Source organism: Elephas maximus, chromosome 10, assembly GCF_024166365.1.
Source record: "Elephas maximus indicus isolate mEleMax1 chromosome 10, mEleMax1 primary haplotype, whole genome shotgun sequence".
In the NCBI taxonomy this organism is placed as follows: domain Eukaryota; kingdom Metazoa; phylum Chordata; class Mammalia; order Proboscidea; family Elephantidae; genus Elephas; species Elephas maximus.
Window position 1 is genome coordinate 13,853,927 of NC_064828.1, and position 26,383 is coordinate 13,880,309.

Below are 26,383 nucleotides of genomic sequence, written 5' to 3' on the forward strand. Positions count from 1 at the left end.
CTTATGCTGGTGTGGGGGCCTGGGACCGGGAATCCCCTAGATGGTGATAATGCTGGTGCTCTGTCTCTCTAGGTCTCCCAGGGGAGTTCCCACGTCAGTTCAGGGAGAAGGTGTCACTTCACACCCCAAGAGGATGTATTTTCTCAGGGCTCCTGAGATCCAGGATTGCTCTGGGTCCGGCCCAGACCAAGGAGGCCACCAATAATGAGGGCAGGCCTGGAGGGTGGGCTCCAGGCCAGACTGAGCCCGGTCTGGGGAGGAGGGACGCAGGCTTCCAGTCCAGAGAGGTCCAAGTACACACCGAGCTCTGCAGCCACCCACTGGGTGACTTTGTATACTGCTGCGTTTATGACCCACTTTGTAATAAGTTGGTCTTTGTAGTTTTCCACATTTTATATGGTCTGTTTCATGCAAATTAGAAATATTTCCTACTTATTTATTTTTCACTTGTTAATATATCATTATTAATTTCCTTTTTTTTTTTTTTTGGCCAATTCTGTGATAAGACATTTTAGATCTGTTTGTCATCATCTACCATTAATACAGTTGCATTTGCCTTGCAAATCAAGCCATTGTCCAACTCGACAGTGAATGTATGTCGTTACAGGAGAGCATTTAAGGCCGTTGGGCATGCTGAGAAGGTTAAACAGTTAGGTGAAGCCACAAAGTTGTGCTCTACAGAATTATTGCTCTAAAAGTTTCCTGATTGGTCCCCTTTACTTTTATCACAAAGCTGACCATTTGATTCTAGTAGAAGCCCTCTAGCCTCCGAGAGGAGCCCCTGGGTGGTGAAAACATTTAACGTTAGTGGGAAGGCTGGAGGTTCGAGCCCACCCAGAGGCACCTCAGAAAAAAAGTCTGGTAATCTACTTCTGAAAAAGCAGCCACTGAAAACCCTGTGGAGCACAGTTCTACTCTGACACACACGGGGTCGCCAGGAGTCAAAACCTACAAAATGGCAACGGTTTAAACTCCTAGGCCCGGCCGAAGCTGAGGGTGTAGGGTGGAGGAGGGGGTGAGGGGGTGAGGGGCCGAGAGTCTGAGCGCCATGCAGGCCCATCAGCAGCTCTCAGAGCCTGTTCAGGGTCAGGTGAGGATAAAGTACTAGCACAAGGAACCGCACACAGCTGACAAGGAACCCGGGCCTTTGTCTGGTCTCCTGAGTCTGGACCTCCATCCTCCTAGGCTGGCTGGGCTCAGGCTGGGGCTGAGCTGCAAGGGTTTCCTCAGCTCTGCCACCCGCCCCCTCACCCCAGTCCTCTGTCCTCAATCTCAGAGGCAGCTTCCTGACGCTGCTCCGAGGACTGTCTTCCTCCCTTTGGCTGCAACTTCTGCCCTGACATCCTCGGTCATCCCTGGAAGGAGTGCCCCGCCTACGGGTCCTGGAGCCCAGCCAGGTATTTCTGGAGATGCTGGTTGACCCAGGAAGAGGGGAAGATGCTGGGCTGAGGGGGTGGAGCCCCAGCCTGTTTATAGGATTGCAGCTCCTCTGAGCTGGCAGAGTCACAATCGGTCCCATTTCATGGGGATAGTGGCTGCCACCCAGCTAGGAGCAGGCATCCTTGGCGGGGGCTGAGCCTGGAGTGGAACAGAAGGGTTGGTATGGAGAGCCTGTCAGCTAGGGAACCACCTGGCCATCGTCACCAGGTAACAGTGTTTGCCAATGTGGGTACCAGTCAGGGGAGGGCCTGGGACCAGGCTGCAGCCTGAGAAGCGTGGCACAGCTGAAATCCAAGTGATTCTGGTCTCTGGAGAGGGTCTGGGTCCCACAGCTGGGGTCTCTGCTTAGGCAGAGAGGAAGAGGGTGGGAGGCAGAGGGTGAAGGCATGTGTGCTTGGGGATGTGGAGTGGGTCCAGATGAGCAGGATCCCAGGAGCAGGAGCCTGGAAAACACAAGCCTGGCCAGCCAGTCCCCTTCTCTCCCCACAAATATTGGGCAGTATGGTCTTAGAGCCTCTTTCCTACATGCATGCTCACACACCCCTGCCAGCTAACAGGTGGCTGTGTGTCGCAGGAGGAGACCAGCAGGCCCACAGCCCACCACTGCCAGCCAGTGGGCTTCCTGCTACTGGCTGGAGCCGAGAGAGCACCCTGTGTGTCTCAGGAGCTTTGTGAGATCAAATCCCATCCAAGACCAATTGTTTACTGGGCCCCAATGCCCTTGGGAGAAGAGAATCACATTGGTTAACATGTTAGTTCAATAATCAAATTAATTAAAAACAAATCTATGACATTCTACTGTGTAGCTATCCTCAGGACAGTGAGGGGAAGCTGCATGCTTTTACAAGGAAGCAGAGTCACAGGGTTGTGAGTTCTGGCCTTGAACACCTGGGTTTGACTCTGTCACCAGCTAACTCTATGACCTTGGGCAAGCTACTTAACCTTTCTGTGTCTCAATTCCCTCATCTGTAAAATGGGGAGAAATGAGAATACTATGGAGCCCTGATGGCGTGGTGGTTAAGAGCTCAGGCCGCTAACCAAAAGTTCGAATCCACCAGCTGCTCATTAGAAAATTTATGGGGCAATTCTACTCTGTCCCATAGGGTCGATAGGAGTCAGATTGACTTGATGGCAACCGGTTTGGAGAGTAGTATTTTGTGAGGTTGTCGGGAGGGCAAATCAAGTTCGAATATGTCACAGGCTTAGTGCAGCACCTAGAAACCTAGCAAGTACTCACTAAATAATAAGAGTGGCTACCTAGAAACTGCCTACTTTCCTGCTAAGCACCCTTCTAAGCATTCTACAGATATTAACATTTTTAGCCTCAGAGCACCCTTTAAGGTGAATGCATTACATATGAGGAAACAAAAACACAGAGAGGTTAAGTAACTTGTCCAAGGTCACACAGCAAGAAAGCAGCAAGATCAGGGTTTAAATCTAGACAACCTAGCTCCAGACTCTACTTCTAACCATTACACCTACTGCCTCTTAGTAGAGACTAGCCATTATAATTATTGCCACAGGCCACCCTGGAGTGCAGTGTGGTAGCAGTAGTCTTAGAGGTGAAGAGAGCTGGCGTTTCACCTTAGGGAAAAATACCCTGCCAGAGAATTGGGGCCTTCTGGGGGAAAGAGGTATTCAGTGACATTGGCAGAAAGGGGCAACCATGCTTGAATCAAGGACAGTGACTGGCTAGCACTGGGCAAGGGGGACAGTTCTTAGTAACCCAAAGCAGCTTTAAAGCATCGCCCCAGGTTGTGGACCCATGGCCACTTGCTGACCTGGCTGAAGGAGCAAGGGGAGCCAGGCTGGGCCTTCCCTCATCTTGGAGTGCGTGTTGAAGTGCAACACCCTCCAGGGCTTGAGGATCCCAGCCATCAGCTTTCCTGTGAGACGCAGCTGAGGAATCTGGGCTCAGGGCGGAAATGGGGCCAGGTGTCTACAAAACCATTAAAGCTCTGCCAGTGACTACCTCTGGCTTGAGGCCTACAGAGCTGGAATGTTGCTGGTGTCACTGAGGTTCTTACCCAAGAAGGGAAAACAAGTCTGCTTTGCTGGGGGCACTCCCAGGTGCTCTGCTGGGAAGCTGACAGGAATGATGGGACAACAGACCTCTTCCCAGCTCGGCGCCAAGACACAGGAGAGGGAAGATGCAGGCAACCAGGGGAGAAGGGTGAGAGGCAGGGGCTACAGTCATGTGTGGCTTTGTGTGGCTCAGCAGTCCCTTCAGGTCCTCTGTGGGGAGTGGAGAGTTGGGTCCCCAAGGGCGCCAAGCCAGCGCCTAGCAGGCAGCACTGGCAGGCCTTGGGCTCTGTGCAGAGCAGACCAGATCCTGGTGGGAGCTGAGACCTCTTGACCACATGCACAGAGGCTTAGGGAAGCAGGACTGGTTGGGAGGGTGCAAAGCAGGAAACAACTCAGCCACTGTCTCCCAACCACACAGTGTCAAACACACACCACCAGACCTCAAATTCTACTAAAAAGACCAGACTTAATGGTCTGACTGAGACCAGAGGGATCCCAGAGGCCATGGTCCCCAGACCTTCTGTGAGCCCAAGACAGGAACCATTCTCGAAGCCAACTCTTCAGACAAGGATTGGACTGGACTAAAAGACAGAAAATGATACTGGTGAGGAGTGGGCTTCTTGGATCAAGTAGACATATGAGATTACGATGGCTCCTGTCTGGAGGAGAGATGTAAAGGCCGAGGGGGACAGAAGCTGGCTGAATGGACACGGAGAGTGGCGAGAAGGAACGTGCTATCTCATTAGCGGGAGAGAAACTAGGAGTATATGTTGTTGTTGTTGTTGTTAGGTGCTGTCGAGTCAGTTCCAACTCATAGGGACCCTATGCGCAACAGGACGAAACACTGCCTGGTCCTGCACCATCCTTACAATCGTTGTTATACTTGAGCTCATTGTTGCAGCCACTGTGTCAATCCACCTTGTTGAGTGTCTTCCTCTTTTCCGCTGACCCTGTACTCTGCCAAGCATGATGTCCTTCTCCAGGGACCGATCCCTCCTGACAACAGGTCCAAAGTATGTAAGACGCAGTCTCGCCATCCTTGCCTCTAAGGAGCATTCTGGCCGCACTTCTTCCAAGACAGATTTGTTCGTTCTTTTGGCAGTCCATGGTATATTCAATATTCTTCACCAACGCCACAATTCAAAGGCGTCAACTCTTCTTCGGTCTTCCTTATTCATTGTCCAGCTTTCACATGCATATGATGTGACCGAAAATACCATGGTTTAGGTTAGGCGCACCTTAGTCTTCAGGATGACATCTTTGCTCTTCAACACTTTGAAGAGGTCCTTTGCAGCAGATTTGTCCAATGCAATGATTGATTTCTTTTGATTTCTTGACTGCTGCTTCCAAGGCTGTTGATTGTGGATCCAAGTAAAATGAAATCCTTGACAACTTCAATCTTTTCTGTGTTTATCATGATGTTGCTTATTGGTCCAATTGTGAGGATTTTTGTTTTCTTTATGTTGAGGTGTAATCCATACTAAAGGCTGTGGTCTTTGATCTTCATTAGTAAGTGCTTCAAGTCCTCTTCACTTTCAGCGAGCAAGGTTGTGTCATCTGCATAACACAGGTTGTTAATGAGTCTTCCTCCAATCCTGATGCCCCGTTCTTCTTCATATAGTCCAGATTCTCGTATTATTTGTTCAGCATACAGATTAAATAGGTATGGTGAAAGAATACAACCCTGACGCACACCTTTCCTGACTTTAAACCAATCAGTATCCCCTTGTTCTGTCTGAACAACTGCCTCTTGACCTATGTAAAGGTTCCTCATGAACACAATTAAGTGTTCTGGAATTCCCATTCTTTGCAGTGTTATCCATAGTTTGTTATGATCCACACAGTCGAATGCCTTTGCATAGTTGATATACTGCTGTAGCTGTTTTTGAATGATCTTCAGCAAAATTTTGCTTGTGTGTAATATCAGTGATATTGTTCTACAATTTCCACATTCGGTTGGATCACTTTTCTTGGGAATAGGCATAAATATGGATCTCTTCCAGTCAGTTGGCTAGGAAGCTGTCTTCCATATTTCTTGGCATAGACAAGTGAGCACCTCCAGCGCTGCATCTGTTTGTTGAAACATCTCAATTGATATTCCATCAATTCCTGGAGCCTTGTTTTTCGCCAACGCCTTCAGAGCAGCTTGGAATTCTTCCTTCAGTAACATCGGTTCCTGATCATATGCCACCTCTTGAATGGTTGAATATAGACTAATTCTTTTTGGTATAATGACTCTGTGTATTCCTTCCATCTTCTTTTGATGCTTCCTGCGTCATTTAATATGTTCCCCCATGGAATCCTTCACTATTGCAACTCGAGGTTTGAATTTTTTCTTCAGTTCTTTCAGCTTGAGAAACGCCAAGCGTGTTCTTCCCTTTTTGTTTTCCATCTCCAGCTCTTTGCACATGTCATTATAATACTTTACTTTGTCTTCTCAAGAGGCCCTTTGAAATCTTCTGTTCAGTTCTTTTACTTCATCAATTCTTCCTTTTGCTTTAGCTGCTCGACACTCACGAGCAAGTTTCAGAGTCTCCTCTCACATCCATCTTTGTCTTTTCTTTCTTTCCTGTCTTTTCAGTGACCTCTTGCTTTCTTCATGGATGATGTCCTTGATGTCATTGCACAACTTGTCTGGTCTTCGGTCACTAGTGTTCAATGCGTCACATCTATTCTTGAGAAGTTCTCTACATTCAGGTGGGATATACTCAAGGTCATATTTTGGCTCTCGTGGACTTGCTCTCATTTTCTTCAGTTTCAGCTTGAACTTGCATATGAACAATTGATGGTCTGTTCCACAGTCGGCCTCTGGCTTTGAGCTTTTCCATAGTCTCTTTCCACAGATATAGTCAATTTGATTTCTGTGTGTTTCATCTGGTGAGGTCCATGGGTATAGTCACCATTTATGTTGGTGAAAGAAGGTGTTTGCAATGAAGAAGTCGTTGGTCTTGCAAAATTCTATCATTCGATCTCCGGCATTGTTTCTATCACCAAGGTCATATATTCCAACTACTGACCCTCCTTCTTTGTTTTCAACTTTCGCATTCCAATCGCCAGTAATTATCAATGCATCTTGATTGCATGTTCGATCAATTTCAGACTGCAGCAGCTGATAAAAATCTTCTATGTCTTCATCTTTGGCCCTAATGGTTGGTGCATAAATTTGAGTAACAGTCGTATTAACTGGTCTTCCTTGTAGGCGTATGGATATTATCCTATCACTGACAGCGTTGTACTTCAGGACAGATCTTGAAACGTTCTTTTTGACCATGAATGCAACATCATTCCTCTTCAAGTTGTCATTCCCAGCATAGTAGACTATATGATTGTCTGATTCAAAATGGCCAATACCAGTCCATTTCAGCTCAGTAATGCCTAGGATATTAATGTTTATGCGTTCCATTTCATTTTTCACGACTTCCAATTTTCCTAGATTCGTACTTCGTACATTCCAGGTTCTGATTATTAATGGATGTTTGCAGCTGTTTCTTCTCATTTTGAGTCATGCCACATCAGCAAATGAAGTCCCGAAAGCTTTACTCCATCCACATCATTAAGATCGACTCTACTTTGAGGAGGCAGCTCTTCCCCAGTCATCTTTTGAGTGCCTTCCAACCTGGGGGGCTCATCTTCCAGCACTGTATCAGACAGTGTTCCGCTGCTATTCATAAGGTTTTCACTGGCTAATGCTTTTCAGAAGTAGACTGCCGGGTCCTTCTTCCTAGTCTGTCTTAGTCTGGCAGCTCAGCTGAAACCTGTCCTCCGTGGGTGACCCAGCTGGTATCTGAATACCGGTGGCATATCTTCCAGCATCACAGCAACACACAAGCCTCCACAGTAGGACAAACTAGCAGATATGTGGGGGAGGAGTATATAGCAAAGTGTATATAAGGTTTTGTATGAGAGACAGACTTGATGTGTAAACTTCCACTTAAAAAAAAAAATACCCACCACCCGGGCACTGTGCTCCCTCAGGCTGGGTGCAGAGAAGGTGAAAAGGGTAAGGGGCAGGTGAGTTCTTACGTAGTTAGTGTGAGTCAAACCTGGGCACAGAGCCTTCTGAGTGGCAGGGGGCCCAGCGCAGGTGTTGCGTCTCTTGGCAGTACTTCTGTGGTTCTTCCTCAAGGCTACCATATCGCTCAACTTCAGAGTTTGCTGTTTCATATGCCTGAATGGGAGTGGTGCCGCTCTGTGGCCCTGAAGAGTCCCCTCTTTGCTGGGGGTCTCCCAAGGCACCATTCCCTGGTGCAGGCGATGCTCTCTCCTGATGGCCACGTCCTCTCTGCCTCTTTCTAATGCCCACCCCACGAAGGCTGTTCCTGCTGGGGCCATGTACCCCACAGATGGTCTTCTCGGGCAGAGTCCCTTTCTACACAACGCTCTCCACCTGTCTTCCTTTGTCCTGCCAGACTATTTGAGTTACCTCAAGACAGCAGGGGCTCATTGTAAGAAAACTGTGCAGGTACCCAGAAGTGCAGAAACCCCAGGTGCCCTCGGATTTCAGCAGTGCCAGGGCCCTCGACAGTGGAGCTCTGTGTTGCCCCCTAGTGCTCGGTCCCCAATAGGACTCAGCTGTGCCCTGGTCTGCCAACTCTTTTCTTCCTGCCACCTCCTCTCTCCTCACCTCACAGCTTCTGCCACTCGGTTTCTTCTCTTCATCCCTCTCTGGCGTGTACGTGGCCTGGCTCGGCCTCACCTGTGTCTTCACCACAGTGAACTTCCAACTGCAGTGCACATGGATCACTGTCATAGCTAGCCTGATCCTCCTGGAGTTTCCTAACTCAAACCCCAAGAGCACACAGATGGGCTGAACTCCAGCTTAGTGCCTATGGACATCCCAGACCCCTGGTATCCCCAGGGCTCAGCCTCCATAAGTCACATGCCCACTTCCTGCCCAGAAGGGCTGGAGGAGGGGGTGTTGGGCAGCAGGCTCACACGCTTCACCACAGGGCTGCCTTCCTTGGGAGTTCTGGATGGCAGACCCCAAACTGATGTATCCAGTTGGGCAGCAGTACCTGGGCCTTCAGGGCCTGGCTTTCTCCCCTACATCATGCAGTCCCATCCCTGAAGGGGGGTGTCCCACCAATTCTGCCCCTGGGGTGTGGTCTTCCCTTCCCATGACCCCAGGAACAGTGGTGGGCAAAGGTTGTTTGGTCCGCAAAGAACTGTCCCAGATGCCTGGAAGCAGATCAGCACCACCAAGTATCTGGAGAGAAGCCCCCGCACAGGCCGGAGGGGGTGCCCTTGGCCAGGGGCTCATGCAGTGCTGCAGGGGGTCTGGGCAGTGGAATGAGCAGGAGGGACTCAGTCAGCTGATATTTCTCTCCAGGAGACCTCTCCCTGCTGGCGGCTCACAGTGAAGGTCCTGGAGGCACGGAACCTGCCCTGGGCTGACCTGTGTGAGTAACGGTCTTCTGAGCTCCAGGAGGGGCATAGGGGATGACCAGACTCCATGGTAAAGGGACAGACTAGTGTCTTAGGACTGGCCTGGGCTGCCCATGGGGCCACTGGGGTCTTGGTAGGAAGGTGGAGAGGCCCCTGGAGAGGGGTATGGAGAGTCCTCTCTCATCACTGTTTTCTTGTTTGGCAGTGAGCGAGGCTGATCCGTATGTGATCCTTCAGCTGCCAACTGTACCCGGAACAAAGTTTAAGACCAAGACGGTCACCAACTCCAACAACCCTGTATGGAATGAGACCTTCACCTTCCGAATCCAGAGTCAGGTCAAGGTGAAGACCAGGGTACTCCGACCACCTACCTGAGGACAGATCGAACCCCCCAAAGGGAGGCTTCTTGGTAGAGCACACCTTCCACCAGGACTCAGTCTGAGAGGCACTTGGGAAGAGGGCATCTTTGTGTCCCAGTCTGTATGTGCTATGAGAAAACGTGTGAACATACGTGGTCCTTCCACCACCTGGCTCTGTGACCCACCTCTGGCCAGCTGCTTCCTCTCTAAGCCCATCTATCAGTGGAGACAGTTAAGAGTCTCCTCTTGACTGGGTTGTTGTGAGGTTAAGTGAGAAGATGTGCAGAAGACTCCTAGCACAGTGCCTGGCACATAGAATGCCTTAGAGAACCAGCAAAGCCAGGGAAAAAGAAAGAGGAAATTCTTTGAAAGAATTTTAATCTTGATAAAAAAAAAAAATTAAGAGGGGGAATTTAGGAACTTTGCCAGATTCTCTTGTATGCTTCTTTTAAGTTTCAAGGTTATTTTAAATTTGAAGTACAAAGGGTGGAGGTATCTTTCCAGCCCTGGACATCACTCTGGGTTCAACATTTGTACACTATTGTTGCTATGAGTAGATAATGTGCAAAGTTACTCTTCTTGGGTCTCTAGAATGTTCTGGAGCTGAGCATCTACGATGAAGACTCTATTAAAAAGGATGATCTCTTCTTCAAGTTTCTCTATGATGTCTCAGAAGTTCTCCCTGGCAGGCTGCTCCAGAAGACCTTCTCCTGGGATCCCCAGGTAGGTGGGGAAGGCCCAATGGACCCTGCCTCTCACAACTCCTGGAAGAGAAAGTTGCTCAGTTTCTCCCATCTGTTGAAATGCTGCTGGGTCTAACTCATCCACAGAAAGATAGAAACCGCTCCCAGAGATATTTGTATTTTAATAGGAAGGGAGAAGGTTATGGAGTGAATCACTCCATGGAGCAATCTTAGTCACCTGTGGGAGGAAGGTTTTTGGTGGTGAGAACTTCCTATTGCCCCTCGAAACACAACTTGGCGTAACCAACCCTTGGGGTCATTATGGGCTCCATTGCTTCTGATCACTGCCTCTCATCCTCTCATGGTGCCCAAGGCCTGCTTTACGAAGATCTCTGTGCTCTCTCTCCAAGAGGGTCAATCCTGTAGAGTGGGGTGGGCCGAGCTCTGGGGTCTGGATACCCCTCAAGAAGAAGACGAAACTGCTGCTGATCATCCCTGAGCCTCCCTCGGCCTGTGCTCTTGATTTCCCTTCAGCTTGCCCAGAGTTTTGAGACCCAGAGTGGAGGGGAGATCCATTCTCTGCAGACTTATGAGCTGTGGGTAACTTGGGCAGGTGGCCCACCTTGTTTCTCTAAGCTTCAGTTTCCTCATCTGTGAAATGGGAATAATTGTAATACAGTGTCTGCTTTAAAGCCTGCTTGAGGTGATGGGATGATGCACGTAAAACAACTCTGTCAGCACTAAAGATGGCTGTAAATGTTGACGACTTGTCCATCCACTTTGATTCCAGGTGGAGCTGGACGTTGAGTTCCTGGTGGAGAAAACGTGAGTACTCTCACATAGCCAGGGAGTGTCTGGGGACCCAGGCTCTACTTAGGGAGGGAGAGCTCGGGCCCTGACCCAGATCTCCCTGTTGGTCAGTCCAGTCAGAATTCACTCTAATGTCCTCACCACTGCCGGAGGGGTCGCGTGAGGGTCTACCTGAGAAATGAGGAGAGGAAGGTCAATGTTTTCTCTGTCCTACTCTCTCTGCTCCACCTACCCTTCTTCAGAAGCATCTCACCTGCACCCTGAACCTTACCCAGGGCTTGGAGACCCTCAGCATCACCCAAGGGAGATCCCAGATTGTCTGCACTTTGACCTTGAGGGGCACAGGTCAATGCAGGAAGCATTTGCCTTTGCAAAGCCAGACTCTGGATGGTTTGATTTTTCCAGGTTGGACCACCCAGAAAACCTCACCACCAACAACGTCCTTGTGGTAACTTCCCAGGCTCATGAGGGGGTGCTGACGGGGGGATGCCTCAGAGCAGGCACTGGGGTGCGGTGAGCCCAGGGACAGCTGCTGGGGTGTAAGCCCGAAGGGGTGAGGCAGGCACAGGGATTTGTGTTAAAACCACTCCTAGCCTCTCAGGTGGTCATCTGGGGCTGCGAACAGAGGCTGTGGGGCTTGGAGGTGCCTGGGTCTAAAGGGGTTGTGGGGAGAGGGGAGGCAGAGGCTTTGCCGGGAGGACGTTCTAGCTGAGGGACTACTGGAGGCATTTTAGGTGCTTCCTGATGGTGTTTAGTCCCACGTGATGAACCGGGTTCTTAACACTTGAAGAATGGTGAAGAACTCATGCAAGTCAGCCCCATGTGAGGTTAAGACTGAGATAACTGAGACCCAGGGGAAGCTTCCATTCTCAGAGATTTGGGACAGGGCCAGGGAGTTGATCAGCTCCTCTTTGGGACAGTAAAGGGTCCTGGTCTGTGCTCCTAAAGCAGCAAGCTCACGAAGGTGCAGTGAACAGGAACGCCACTAGGTGGTGGGTGCTGCCTTTGATGCTTCCTAAATGTGGTCCTACAGCGTCCTGCAGTCCTGGGAGGAGAAGCTGGTCCAGGGGCAGGCGAGTGAGGTGCCTAGGGTGCAAAATTTAAGGAGGCACTCACTCTCCGGGTCATGCAAGTTCCTGTTTGACGGGCTGGTGCTACTTTTTCAAATACACGTCAAAATAAATTCACACCTATGGCAGCTGTCTCGTCTCTGAGAGACGAATTGGTACTTTGAGCAGTTGTATAGGAGAGCAGAGTCCCTGGGTGGGGCAAATGGTTAACATGCTTAGCTGCTAACTGAAAGGTTGGAAGTTTGAATCCACTCAGAGGTGCCTCGGAAGAAAGGCCTATCAATCTACTTCTGAAAAACCAGCCATTGAAAGCCCCACGGAGCGTGTACAGTTCTACTCAGACACGATGTGTCACCAGGAGTCAGAGTCCACTCGGTGGTAACTGGTAACTGGTATAGGAGACGGTCAGTGGCAAGAGCCCAGTGGGCTGTGGCTCCACAGAAAGACTGCATGCTTTACAGGAGAACGCAGACAGTGCAATGGGCAAGCAGTGACGCAGAGGACGCTTGGGAGACACCCTCACACTGAAGTTTTAAGCGTTCCTCTGGTGCCCATCCCATCACCCTGTAAGACAGCAGTTTGCATAGCACCATCTGAGAGTGGTCCTCCAAATCTAGGCTACAAGAGAAATGTAGAGAGGAAAGAAGTGTGCCTGAGAGCCAAGAGTCTTTCAGGGATTCCAGAGCTTTGGCAAAGCTGGGGGGCTTGGGGAGCTGGTGGGGCTGGGGCTCCACTGGCTGCTCCTGAGTGTCTGGGTTAGCTTTCAGCTGTGCGGATCAGAGATGGGGTGTGAGGTTTCTGCTCGTAGCACCACTCTGGGGCCCACTCATTGTTCAGGGTGTGGCGGGCTGGGGACAACAAGGCTCAGAGGGCTGGGGTTGAGGGGACCTCCGTATGCCCAGCAAAGCCCTCTGCCCACGGTGTGGTCTGTCCCAGGCCCGGGAGCTGTCGTGCCTGAACGTGCATCTGGACAGCACAGGGAGCATGGCCGTGGCCCCAGGTGAGAACTGCCAGCTCTGGGTTCTGCCTGGACCCTGCAGGTGAGAGAAGCTGGGAGACCTGCACAGAGTGGTGAGCAAGGAAGCTCCGCCTGCCTCTCCCTTCTCATCCACAAAACAACAGGTCTCCTCTGGGCAGGAGGGTCCCCTGACCTGGGGGAGAGCATGCTGCAGGGGTGGGGGCCCCATGGGGACTCTGGGGCCTAGCAGGCTGGGGAAGGTCTCTTTTCAGAACCTGATTTACTATGGACAAGACTTCTAGGCTTCAACCACGTCCAGGCATTACTGCTGGTTTCTTGGGGCTCCGGACTCCTGTTCCCCACACGCTGACCAACACTGCAACCCTCTTGTCTGACCTGCCCATTCTCCCCCAGATCAGGACAAACTGGAGCTGGAGCTGGTGCTGAAGGGGTCATACGAGGATACACAGACAGTGACCCTGGGCAAAGCCTCTGCCTTCTGCTTCCACTACATGGCAGCCCAGGAGACAGAGCTGAGTGGGTGCCTGCGGGTGAGTCTCGGCTCTAGAGCTCTCCCACTGACCCCGCTTTTGGCCAGCTCCAGCTCCTCCAGCTGCTGCAGGCCCCTCCATGGCTTTCCCCTGCCCAGACCCGGCCGTCTGTGGTCTTGTCAGCCCCCCAGTTAGGCCTCACCCCCTTGACAGCAGACATCGAAGGTCTTCAGAGGCTGAGGGGCTTGGTGGGGATCCCCTACGCCCATGTCAGTCTTTGTTTAAACCCTTCGATGGTTCCCTCAGAATGCTCTTGGAATAAGATCTGATGCCTGTGGTCCTCCAGGCCCTGCACAGTCTGGCCCCTGCTTACCTCTGCCCCTCATTTTATGTTCTGCCTCATTTATAATGCTCCAGCCACAATTCTCTCTTCTTGCTTTTCCAGTGTGCCAAGTCCTTTCCCTGACCTCCTCTGGCTCTTCCAAGGGTGCCTCCTCCTTCTTCACACCTCAGCTCAAACGGTGCCTCTTCAGAGAGGCCTTCCTTGATGCCCTCACCATACACTCCACCTGTGTCTGCTCCGTCACATAGTGTAACACGTATGAAGGTCCCTGTATAACACTTACAAGGGAAACACAGAAAGCGACACGGGCTACTCATCTGTTTCTTTATACATGCACTTGTTAGAACAATGCCTTTGCACGACATCAATGTTAGCTGTTATTATTTTTGTAGCTGTTAGTGAATACCAGGGAGGACTGTGTCTGCCTGGATGACTGGGTCTGTCGAGATACTCTGTAAGGATTTATTGAATAAGTGAGTGAGTGAGTGAATGAATGAATGAATATTTTCTTCCAGGGCTCTACAAGCAGTGGCTGGAACACAGACATCTCAGCTGAGCCCCTCACTGTGCCCCTGCAGTCCTTGACCGTGGGGAAGAAGGTGACCATTGATCTTCCTGTCCCAAATGTAAGTGGCCCCACCTGGATGGGCAGTGCCAGGGAGAAGGAGGATGGGGGAGTCCATGTCCTCCTCACGGCCCAGGACATTCTGAGCAGGGTCTCTTGCCTTGATTTTAGGCTTCAGAAGTGAGGCTTCAGCTCAAGGCAGAGGGCTGGTAAGGAACATCCATATCTGTGGGGGACAGTGGGGTGCCATGGGGAAGCGGAGTGCTGTGGAAAAGGGTGGTCCTGGGTTGGAAGCAGGGAGGTCCTCTGGCAGCTCACTATGAGCTTGGTCAGCTCGTGGACGCACTATGCAGCTCCCCCCTGACCCCTGGATTCTCCACTGCCCCAGCCCCGAGGAGCCGGCTGTGCAGCTGGGCTTCGACCTGTGTGCAGAGGAGCAAGCCTTCCTGAGCAAGAGGAAGCAGGTGGTGGCCAGGGCCCTGCAGCAGGCCCTGCAGCTGGAGGGCAACCTGCAGGAGGATGAGGTCTGTGGGCTGGACTGGAGGGTGGGGGTCCCAGGCTCTGCAGCTGGAGGGTGGGGATCCCAGGCCCTGCAGCTAGAGAGTTGGGGTCCTAGGCCCTGCAGCTAGAGGGTGGGTCCCAGGCCCTGCAGCTGAAGGGTGACCTGCAGGATGAGGTCTGGGGGTGCCTTAAGGGAGTGCCTGATATCTATACCCTCTCCAGACACTCCAGACTGGGTAGTGGGCATTTGTGAGGAGCTACAGGGCTGTGGGCAAGCTTTGGGGATCTCATTCCCTTTGGGGCTCTGTCCTGGGGTCTGTTCTGGGTAGGGGCTGGGCTCTAACTCCAGCCCTGACTCTAAGAGGCCCTGATCATAAGGCCCTGTTCCCTGGAGACAGAGAGCAGATGGGGCCCTGGGTAAGGCAGGAGGCAGCTCCTCCTTGTTGTGTGATGTGTCTGTGTGTGCTCCAGGTCCCCATCGTGGGCATCATGGCCACCGGAGGGGGTGCCCGGGCCATGACCTCACTCTACGGCCACCTGTTGGCCCTGCAGAAGCTGGGTCTCCTGGACTGCGTGACCTACCTCAGTGGCATCTCAGGCTCTACATGGTGAGGACTCTGGGGACTAGCAGAGATGACCATGGCCCAGGGAGGGGAGGAGTAGATGCTGCAGGAGCCTTCTATATGGGGAAGCCAAGTGGGTGTGAGGAGTATGGTCTGAGGGGCATCAAGAAGGCTCTCTCGAAAAGCAGGAAACATTTACAGAAGTCTGCTATGAGCTAGGGGAAGCAAGAGGTCCATTCTCAGATATTACTGAAGGGGCATGAGATAGACGATTCAGAAAGAACTGGGTTTGAGTCTCAGCTCCACCACATACTGGCTGTGTGACTTTCAGCAACTTATCGCCATTGATTCTCAGTTGACTCATCTCCAAAACAGGGAGAATAATACTGCGTGCTCCTCAGAACTGGAGTGAGGTAACCCGTGTAAAACACTTGACTTAGTGCCTGACCCATAGGAGGAGCTCCAACTTGGTAGCTCTTTTTCCTTTCATCCTCACAAACACTCTCCCAGGTGGTTTCTATTATTACCCACACAGTATAGACAACTGAATCGAGGCTGAGAGATGCTACTTTATCTCAGGACAACATTGCCTCCTTTTGGAATATTTCACTGCTAGAGAATTCTTACTGAAATGTGATTTTCAGGAATAAGAAGAGAAGCTGTTACCAGCCAAAACCTCAGAGGGGTTTAGATGACAGTCGTTAACTGGGATAGCATTAAAGGGCTTCAGGATAGCACATCATGCTTGGTAAAGTAGAGGGTCACTGGAAAAGAGGGAGACCCTCAACGAGATGGATTGACACAGTGGCTGCAACGATGGGCTCAAGCATAACAACAATTGTAAGGATGGTGCAGGACCCGGCAGTGTTTCGTTCTGTGGTACACAGGGTTGCTAATAACAACAGGATAACCTGTGACGATAGGAGACGTAAGGTCTGGAGCTGTGCGGTAGATTTGGCAGCCACTAGCCACACATGGCTGCCAAGCACTTGTAATGTGGCCAGTCTAAATTGAGATGTGCTGTCAATATAAACTTTACAGTGAATTTTTTCAAATCAAGCCAGTCTCTCTTAAAAAAACTTATACACACCTTGCTATGTACCCCTAGATGCTCTCCCGCTAATGAGACAGCACACTCCACCTCTCCACCCTGTATTCCCCGCGTCCTTATGGCCATCTTCTGACCCCCTCTGCCTTCTCATCTCCCCTCCAGCCAGAAGCAGCCCACATAGTCTCATGTGCCCACTTGAACCAAGAAGCTCACTCCTTACCAGTATCATTTTCTGTCTTATAGTCCAGTGCAATCCCTGTCTGAAGAGTTGGCTTCAGGAATGGTTCCAGTCTTGGGCTAACACAGGGTCTGGGGACCGTGACCTCTGGGGTCCCTCAAGTCTCAGTCAGACCGTTAAGTCTGGTCTTTTTATGAGAACTTGAGGTCTACATCCCGCTGTTCTGCTCCATCAGGGATTCTCTTTACAGTGAATTTTGAAGACTTGGTCTGAAAAAAGAATGTAAATTATGTCATTAATTTTCTACACTGATTATATCCTGAAATAGTAATGATAGATGGACATATTGAATTAAATAAAATATGTTATTGGAATTAATTTCGGTTTTTTAAAAAACCTTTTTAATGTGGCTACTAGAAAATTTAAAATTACATATACGTGTGGCTCACATTATATTTATATTGGACAGTGCTTGTCTAGAAGGAGACACATTTTCAAGATGGGGGGGCTTGTGGCAGGAGCCATGTGTTGGGAGAGGCTCAAGGGTGGGAAGGAGGAGTTACAGTGACCTGTGCTAGGCCTCAGCCTCCTACTGCCCCTGTCTCCCTGCTCCCCCAGGACAATGGCCCACCTGTACGGGAACCCTGAGTGGTCACAGCAGGACCTTGAGGGACCCATCCTATATGCCCGAGAGCACATGGCCAAGAGCAAGCTGGAGACCTTCTCCCCAGAATGCCTGAGCAGCTACCTGGAGGAGCTGAAGCTGCGGTCTGAGCAGGGCTACCCCACCACCTTTGTGGACCTGTGGGCCCTAGTGTTGGAGAACATGCTGCATGGCCAGGTAGGCACCTGCGCCCCAGGGGTAGAGTGTGGGAGAAGGCTGGAGCACCACGTAGCTGTCAGGGCGTGCATGTGCCCTGCAGGGTGAGAGAGGCCAGGGCTGGTTGTTAAAGGACATTGGAACCATTGTGTGTTAGGGTCTTCCCAGGACATTCTGGATCAATTGCTATGAAACAAAAATGTCTGGGTTTCCCAAGAGCCAGGGGACTAGTCAGTCTCAAAGTCAGTTATGGAAACACAGTGTTTGCACTGTGTTTAAGAGCCAGCAAGGTTGCTGGAGGCACTTGTATTTTACATAGACTGCAATATGCAGTTTTCCAGGGTTGGGGTGGTGGTGGCTGAGTTTATTTCTGGATCTCTCTTACCTTTGGACCCCCAGCTTAACCTGTGCTCCGGCCTGTGCCCTGAGTTCTGTCCCCTTTTGCTCTATAGACATGTGCCTTAGGGTTCTTTGGAGAAACAGAACCAGTGAGATACATACATACTGAGAGAGAGATTGTTTGATTTTCTTCAAGGGATTGGCTCATGTGATTTTGGGACTGGCAAGTCCCCATTCCATAGGTCAGGTGGCAAGCTGGAGCCTTCTGTAGGCTTGTGTCCTAGGATCCATAGGTCGGGTGATAGGAAGAGTGCAAAGTGAAGATGGAGAGAGAGTTCTGCCAAAATATCTATTTATAGTCTCGAGGCAGAACACACCCTAAGGAAACTCCCTTTTCAACTGATTGATTACATTACGTTACGCCACATGGTGGAAGAGGATTACATTACATTAGATTGCCTTGTGGAACAGCGACTAGAGCTTGGCCAAACCACTGGAAATCATAGCCTAACCAAGTTGACACATAAAATTAACCATCACAGCATGGAAAACATGAGGCCGAAGCTTGCCAAAATTGATAAATGCCATCAGGGCAAAGTGGCTTTGGTGCTCAGGTACTCATTTATATCCCCGCGTTCCAATTTGCCTTTATATTTTGACCCGATGGTTCTTTACTTTCTTGGCTGCTGTTCAATGTTTTAAAAAAAAAAATTTTTTTTTTTAATCTAACATTCTTAGTATTTTCAGTGCAACAGGTAGTCTAAATAATTTTTTTTTATTATTATTACCAGAAATGAAGTCTACATCTCTTTTTTTAACTGAACTCTTGACTAAAACCAACATAACTACTTGAAATATTTTTATTTTAATAACATGTTGTCTGTATCCTTTGGGTCTATAGTTTAAGTTTGTGTTCAGTATTGAAGGTGTGGTGTTTTAATAACGAACTTTTCTACCAGGTGGCAACAGTGAGTTACTGCTGAGTGGGAGTTTAACAGTCCATTTTATGAGGTGCAGTCTGATCCTAGGCTAGAAAGAAGACTTTTATTTAATTATCATTTCATCAACCAGTCATGACTTAATGCATGGTTTTATGTACAAGGTTTATAGTTGTTTTTAAAAAGGCAAACCTAATTAGTTTTTCACTGTTCACAGTAATAAAAATTGGTATTATCGGACATCTATGTATTCCAAAAAATGAGCAGCCAAGAGGTTTTAAAAAATTGTCCCAATACAAAAGTGTTTCAATTCGCTGTTCTTTTTTCCTTAGTTATCTTGACTTACCTCTTACCAATAACATTTTTTACAAGTTTTTAGATAAAAACAGATGTTTATTACTGAAACCCTGGTGGCCTAGTGGTTAAGAGCTATGGCTGCTAACCCAAAGTTTGGCAGTTCAAATCCACCAGGTGCTCTTTGGAAACTTTGTGGGGTATTCTACTCTGTCCTATAGGGTCGCTATGCGTCAGAGTCAACTTGATGAAAATGGGTTTGTTTTTTTCTTTTTTATATAATATACTAATCTAAAAGTCATTTTAAAATATCAGAAATATAACTCCAGTAGTGACAAATTACAATTTAAATAATACTAAGGATTAGAGAAATATTCTATAACATTGCTTCAGCTTTTAGAAAAACCTACTTGTAAAATACACCAGTTACAGTCAGTGCCTCTCAGACTAACACGCCTCCATTCACTAACACGCAGTTTCTTTAATCTGTTGCTGGCAAGCACTGAGCTGCTTACCATTCCTCAAGGAGGAACTCATAGTTTTTATTGTATCTCTTCCTGAGTTAAGAAGGTCTCACATGTTTTCTCCAACTTCAGGTGCAGGATTGTATAAACCCTTTAGTCCTATCAGGTATAATGCCCAAACCATGTCAACACGTCACCCACTCTGATATTTCGAGTGAAAACCTTGAGTCATCAAAACAGTGTTCTACAGGGTTGGGGAGACTCATTTGGAAATTAGAGGACTAGAGACCTAGAGTCCTGCCTGTACCTTAAAAACCAATTGCTTTCGGGCCAATTTCAACTTATGGTAACCCCATGTGTGTCAGAGTAGAACAGTGCTCCATAGGGTTTTTAACAGCCAATTTTTTGGAAGTAGATTGCCAAGCCTTTCTTCTGAGATGTCTCTGGGTGGACTCGAACCACCAAGATATCCGTTAGCAGCCGAGTCCTTTAGCCATTTGCACCACCCAGGGACTCCACCTACAGCTTATTGGTGAGCCATTATAGGGAATACTAAGAACGGTTTCAACAGATGGAAGGGTGTTCTGACCCTTTCCAAGCCTTTCTCTTGTCATTTCCCTCATCATACATATCAAAAGAGTAAGCAAACAGGATTTCTCTATAAAAAGGCTTTGAGACAGGAAGGCACAGATGTTAATCAAACCTCCTGCCGTCCCAGCACGTACACACATTCACATCTACAGGGCAGAGTTTTAGATACAACGGCATCAGTGCTCTGTCTGGCGATTCTCCTGACTATTCCCTGAAGCTTGTTATGTTGGATTCCAGTGAAGGATCTGGGAGACGGGTGGCTGTGGTTGGCGCATGAGCACTCTCATCAAGTGACAGGACAGTGGGCTGCCGGGGGAAGGGGAAATACACTGGGCTAGTGTCCTGGGAGAATAAAATAAGGGAAAATTCCTGATTCTCAGAAGAGACTGAGCCATCTGTATATTTAACATGTTCTCTGAGTAAATCTGCTCGTAAGAGTTGATAGGCAAGTTGGGAACTCCCTCGGGTGAGACACTGAGCAAGGTCACTTCCAGTTTGGCAGGTCTAAGGAAGGGATGACACATTTGTGGTACATGGACGACTCCTTCAGAAGCTCAGCCCAGGACTGAGTGCCTCAACCTCAGCTGTGGCAGCAGAATCTGTCCCCATGGTGGTGCCCCAGGCAACCACTGCCTCAACTTTGTGGAAGCTTGAGATGAGCCCTATTTGCATCTCTGGTCTGGGATCTACTGAGACTTTTCTGTGCCCCTATAACTTGGTGGGAATCCCTGGGTGGTGCAAACAGTCCTGCTAACCGAAAGGTTGGTGTTCAGTCCATCCAGAGGCACCTGGAAAGAAAGACCTGGTGACCTACTTTCCCAACCATCAGCCATTGGAAACCCTCTGGAGCAAAGTTCCACTCTGACACACGTGGGGTCACCATGAGTCAGAGATGAGTTGATGGCAACTGGTTTTGGTTCTGTGCCCCTAGAGCTAGGTGAGGCTTTGTAGAAGCTCCCCTCAAAAGGCCAGTCACAGTCCTTGCCATCAGAGAGCTGGAGTTTTATTGAAGAGAAAATTAGAAACAGAAAAGGCCAGAATAAATAAACAAGCTTACTCTGTGTGATGCAGGAAGAAGGGGGTGGGGCAAGGCTGTCAGGAAAGCATGTGGGAGGGGCTAGGACTTGAACTGCATCAAGGTGAACCCCGAAGGGGCAGTCCACCCCCTGGCATAACTTACAGTGAATGCTAAACGGGGATTTCTGTGTCCTTTCTGGAAAGTGACACCTGTTCATGTGTGCAAGCGTGTACCTGTGCCTTAGTGTCTGTGTCAGTGTCCATGTCCCTTCCACTGCTTGACCTGTAAAGACAGGGCCCCTCAGACCCAGGACACAGGGGTCAGGGCCACTGTTGGCATGGTAATCCTTGTGAGTGGCGCCCCCTGGAGACAAGCAGTGCACAACCAGCTTATCCATATATGGGAACCCTGCTTATGGGGCTGCTCCGAACATGGGGCGGGAGTGGGAGCCGAATGCACACACTCCACCCATGGCCCCCAAATCCCTCTAAACAGAGAGGAGGCTCAATGGAGGGGCCGTCTCCTGCCCCCCAGCCTGGGTCCCCACTCTGTCCCTGTCCTGGTGGGGTTGCCACCTCAGGGATGCTCCTGACCTCACTCGGCCCCCCATGTCCCCCACCAGAAGATGCATCAGACGCTGTCAGGACAGAAAGCTGCTCTGCAGCAGGGCCAGAACCCTCTGCCACTCTACCTGAGCCTCAATGTCAAAGAGAACCATCTGGAGACCCTCGACTTCAAGGGTACAGTCCTGGCCACTCCATCCCCAATACACTCACCCAAACCCTCTGGACGCTGAGGGTTCCCAGAGAATTTAATCATGAAACTCCTTTCCAGACTGCCCAAACTTCTGGAAGGGTGGTGGTTCCAATGGGCTCAGGAGGAGCCAGAGGGGTTTCTGTCCTGGGGTGGGGGTGAGGATGTGGACAAGGGCTCGGTCGGAGTTGGGGAGACAGGAGTCTGCATTTGTGGCATCTGCTGAGTTGAAATCCACACCAGCCAGGCAGGAGGGGGACTGAGGCCTGATGGGGGCAGTGTCTTGGGTCCCCACCCACTCTCCTCACATTCCTGCCTCTCCCTTCTACCCCGTTAGAGTGGGTCGAGTTCTCCCCCTATGAGATTGGGTTCTTGAAGTATGGGGCCTTCATCCCCTCTGAGCTCTTGGGCTCTGACTTCTTCATGGGGCGGCTGATGAGGAAGCTCCCTGAGTCCCGGATCTGCTTTCTTGAAGGTGAGGGGGTCACTGTGAAGGCTCCAGCCGGTTCTAGGGCAGGCCTGTGCCTGGACATGTCTCCCAAAGCTCAGGTCTGGGCAGAGGCCTGGGGTGAGGGGAGGGGGGCTGAGAAAAGCCATCACAGAAGCTGTGCTCCTCCCCCCTCCCATTTTCTACCCACACTCAAGGTTGGGACCACTGGCTTCCAGGTGGGGGCAGGGCCTGACCTCTCTCGGGGGTTGGCCTTTCAGGTATCTGGAGCAACATTGTCTCCCTGAACTTGCTGGATCTCTGGCATGGCCTCACCAGCTCCGGGGAAGCCTGGAAACAGCACATCCGGGACAAGATGAGGAGCATGGGTAGGAAGGGGAGCCTGGGATGAGGCCTCTTCCCCTTCAGACGCTGGCTGAGGGGTGGGCTGTGAGACGGAAAGAAGGGCCAAGAGCCAGGCCCTTCCAGGCCTCTAAAGGACCAGTGTCTCTTTCTCTTGCCACAGAGGAGCCCCCTGCCTCCTCAGAGACCTCCTCATACCTAGAGGCCTCGTGGCTGCAGCCTGGAACGGCACTGGCCCAGGCCTTCAAGGACTTCCTGATAAACAGGCCGCTCTACCAGTGCAGCCCCAACTTCCTCCATGGCCTCCAGCTGCACCAGGACTACTACCACCAGAAAGACTTCTCTACCTGGGCAGGTAAGGGCCATGGTGGTATGTCCCCAGGTAATAAGGTTGGGCCTGAGTGGGAATGGCCCAAGACTGTGGACTCACAGAGGTCTTGGGGGTCACAGGATCCACTTCTGGGGTGTGACTTGAGACCAGTCCATTGGAAAGTCTTGGGGAGGGCTGGCTAGCAGCTACGTCAGGCAGGGCAGTCAGAGGCAAGAAGGGGACATGGAGGCAGTCGTGGTGTGAAGAGGACAGGGTGGACAATCCGTGGCAGGGTGGCTGCCCCTGACTGTGGGTGCCTCCCGCACCAGACTGCCAGCTGGATGGCACCCCCAGCCAGCTGACCCTCCAGGAGACACAGCTCTGCCTGGTGGACAGCGGCTACTTCATCAACACCAGCTGCCCCTCCATGTTCCGACCAGGCCGCAAGCTGGACCTCATCCTCTTCTTTGACTACTCCTTGTCCTCATCCTTTGAGGTACCTCTGGCCACCCCAAAGTTGCCAAGGGAATCCCAGGCCCTCTGCCCAGTCAGGCCAGGCTCTAGGGGCAGGTGGCAGGGCCACTGAGCCACTGGCCCAGACCTCCTGGGTCCCCAAGGGGATGGAAGGGTAACAGGCTCCTGCCAGGGTCCTCAGTTGGGAAGGTGTATGGTGCTGTGGCCGTGGGCTCCCAGGACAGGTGAACAAGGGAACCTCAACCCTACCTCCCTCCCCCAAGAGGAGTAGCCTGGACTGAGCTGGGAGGAGACCCTGGGCATCTCTATACCCAACCCCAAGGCCATCCTGGGGCTCTGTGGGGGGTAGGGCTGTGATGTAGAATTGGGTCCCCTACTGAGGTCCTTTTGGCTCTGGGGCTTGAATAATCCAGCAACAGCAATCAGAAACAGGAGGTGGTGCTGTGTCTGTACTCACCTAAAGATTTTATTAAGAAAATATTGCAAGTCACCAAGATCCTTAGACTCCCTCCGAGGGACTATGTCACTTAACTAGGTCACTAGCAGAACCAAATCGGGACATGGTCTTGACACCGAGGGAGCCAGTATGGGCTGGAGCTGCCCAGCATTTTCTAGAGTCCTGGTTTGGGATGACTCGGGAGCAGTTGGTTCTCTCTGGGCCACCTCGCCCTAGGTGCTGCAGCAGACTGAGCTGTACTGCCGGGCCCATGGGCTGCCCTTCCCCCGCGTGGAGCTGAACCCTCAGGAACTTCGCCAGACCAGGGAGTGCTACCTCTTCTCCGACCCTGACCGCCCTGAGACCCCTGTCCTGCTCTACTTCCCGCTGGTTAACGCCTCCTTCAAGGACCACTCGGCCCCTGGTAAGGAGCCCCTTTGCTCCCTCTCAGCTAGGTAGCCCTGTCCTGGGCCCCTTCCAGCTGCCCCTGCTGCTGAGCCGAGGGTGGAGAGCCTGACCAGCACAAGGCGTAAGGCTAGTCCACCCAGTCTTGGACATAGTGCCCGGCCTCTGTTGCTAATGGGCACTGAATGTAGTGAGGAGGGGCAGAGGGGGGACTTGTCCCCTGGCACAAGTCCAAGGGGGCTCCAGGTGAGGTGCGAAATGACATTCTGAGGCACCAGAAATCTGAAAGTCGCCTAATTGAAGCAGCCAAGCAAGAGGGAGGAAGGCGTTTCTGCTGAGGTGTAGCCGCTATCGACATCTATTCTTCTTTGAAATTGGGGGAATGCAACTTAGAGATTGCCACTGGGCACTCGTTACCCTCCCTAAGCCTCTGAATGGGCAAGGTCACTGTGCTTGTGTCCTCCTTTGGCTCCCCCCACCCCCCAAGTCCCTGTAGCTACTCCTGGGCTCCTCTGTGCTGTGGAGTGGTGTTCCAGAATCTCTGAGTCAGGGGCCCAGACCGCAGCCATCTCCACCACTTCTCAGACACCAAGCTGGAGACTGACTTCACCAGGTTCTCCAGGCTAAACAGGCAGGAAAGAGAGGCCTTAGTCCCCTCTCTCAGATCCCCCTAAACCTACCTGGGGTTTCCATTGGTCTCTCTGTCACCCTACCCCAGCCCAGGCGGGGGCTTCTTTGCAGAGACCCAGGGGACCCCAAAATCTAAACCTTCATCAATTCCTTCTGATCCTCTCTTCTCACCAATTAGTCAGACTTCTCTCTCCTTTTGGTGGGAAAACCAAAAGTCTGCCTTGTGTGTTATTCCCAGCTTCCTAGTTTCCACCAGAATTTCAAGGGTTCCAACTTTGCACTTAGCATGCTCAGCCTGCATCCCGGAATCCTAAAGAGCTGTCTCTCTTTCAACAAAGACTGGTTCTTGCAAAGCAAAAGCCCTTTGCTTTCCAGAATCTCGTTTACGTCATGAGTTTTAAGAATCCATTTGCTAACATGCAGTTGACTTCCTTGTTCTATCTGTTCCCACCTTCCCTCTGAAGCAATGTGGTGAGATATTCTGCGACTGCCCAAATGGTGAAAGAAGTGGAATATCTCAAGGAAACACTGGGAGCAGCAAACTCTTAAATCTCAGCTGCTAACTGAAAAGTTACCGGCTTGAACCCATCAGCTGCTCCTGGGGAGAAAAGACTTGGAGATCTGCTCCTGTAAAAAAAAAAAAAAAAAAAAAAATTTTTTTTTTGCCTAGGAAACCCTATGGGGCAATTCACTCTATCTAAAAGGTCACTATGAGTTGGAATTAACTCAATGGCAAACAACAACAAACATTTATATTTCTGGGCAAAAGACAGAGAGCCGAGAGAAAGGCAAGGAATGACCTTCAGTGGGGAGCTGCCCTCACCTGGGCCAGCCTGCAGGCTTAGCCCTGCCCAGTTGTGGAGGTCTCTGTGCCTGGCTCCTAACAGCTCTTGTGCCCCATGCAGGTGTCCAGCGCAGCTCTGCAGAGCTCCAGACTGGCCAAGTGGATCTCACCAGGGCCACCTCACCCTATTCCACGTTCAACATGACGTACAAGGAGGAAGACTTTGACCGCCTGCTGCACCTCAGTGACTACAATGTGCGGAACAGCCAGGACACCATCCTGCAGGCCTTGAGAATGGCACTGAAGCACCATGCCTCGGCGAACAGGCCTCCAGAGGTGCAGACATGAGGCTGCTCAGGGGCTCCAGGACTCTGAGGGCCTCACTCTGGCTCTCCAGGGCCTGAGGACTTACCCAGTCCGCAGCTGAGTCCTCCCGGGGCTGGAGTTTCCCAGCTCTCCCAAGCCCAGGCCACCTCTGCTGATGGTCTGACTGCCCAGGGTGCCACGTCCCACCTAAAGCTCACTTTTATATCCATGGCTGGTTTGATAGGAGCCAGCCCTAAACTTTTCCCCTGGCCAGTGTGTGGCACAGTTGGTCAGACTGAACAAATATTCACACTTAATTATTTCTACACCTGAGCAGAATGAATTTGGGGTCAAGCTATAGGTACCAGACAGGAAGGCCGGGAACTGCCTGACCTGAGAGGTGGCTCCGGGCATCAGCAATCACAGTATGTCCTGAACACACTCACCTCTTACCTCTCACACTCAAAGGCACACACACACGTACGCACACATGCACACCCGTGGACACGCATATGCATGCACACACACACGCACACAAACACGTACAGACACGCTCACAACTACAGATGTCCTGGCCTAGATGGGTGCTGCAGTGAGAGCTTCAGGATA

General features: G+C 50.8%; 1 protein-coding gene across 1 annotated transcript; it reads left to right on the top strand.

The window, feature by feature from the left end:
- Positions 1-1,048: 1,048 nt before the first annotated feature.
- Positions 1,049-25,816, top strand: PLA2G4D (phospholipase A2 group IVD). Its single transcript, XM_049898988.1, has 20 exons — positions 1,049-1,090; positions 8,795-8,864; positions 9,056-9,192; positions 9,801-9,932; positions 10,683-10,717; positions 11,108-11,150; positions 12,709-12,772; positions 13,145-13,281; positions 14,080-14,190; positions 14,301-14,338; positions 14,518-14,653; positions 15,102-15,238; positions 17,041-17,263; positions 21,509-21,626; positions 21,977-22,114; positions 22,348-22,455; positions 22,593-22,784; positions 23,069-23,235; positions 23,887-24,073; positions 25,590-25,816. Exons 1-20 carry the CDS (start codon positions 1,049-1,051, stop codon positions 25,814-25,816), a joined length of 2,442 nt encoding a protein of 813 aa, XP_049754945.1.
- Positions 25,817-26,383: the final 567 nt, after the last annotated feature.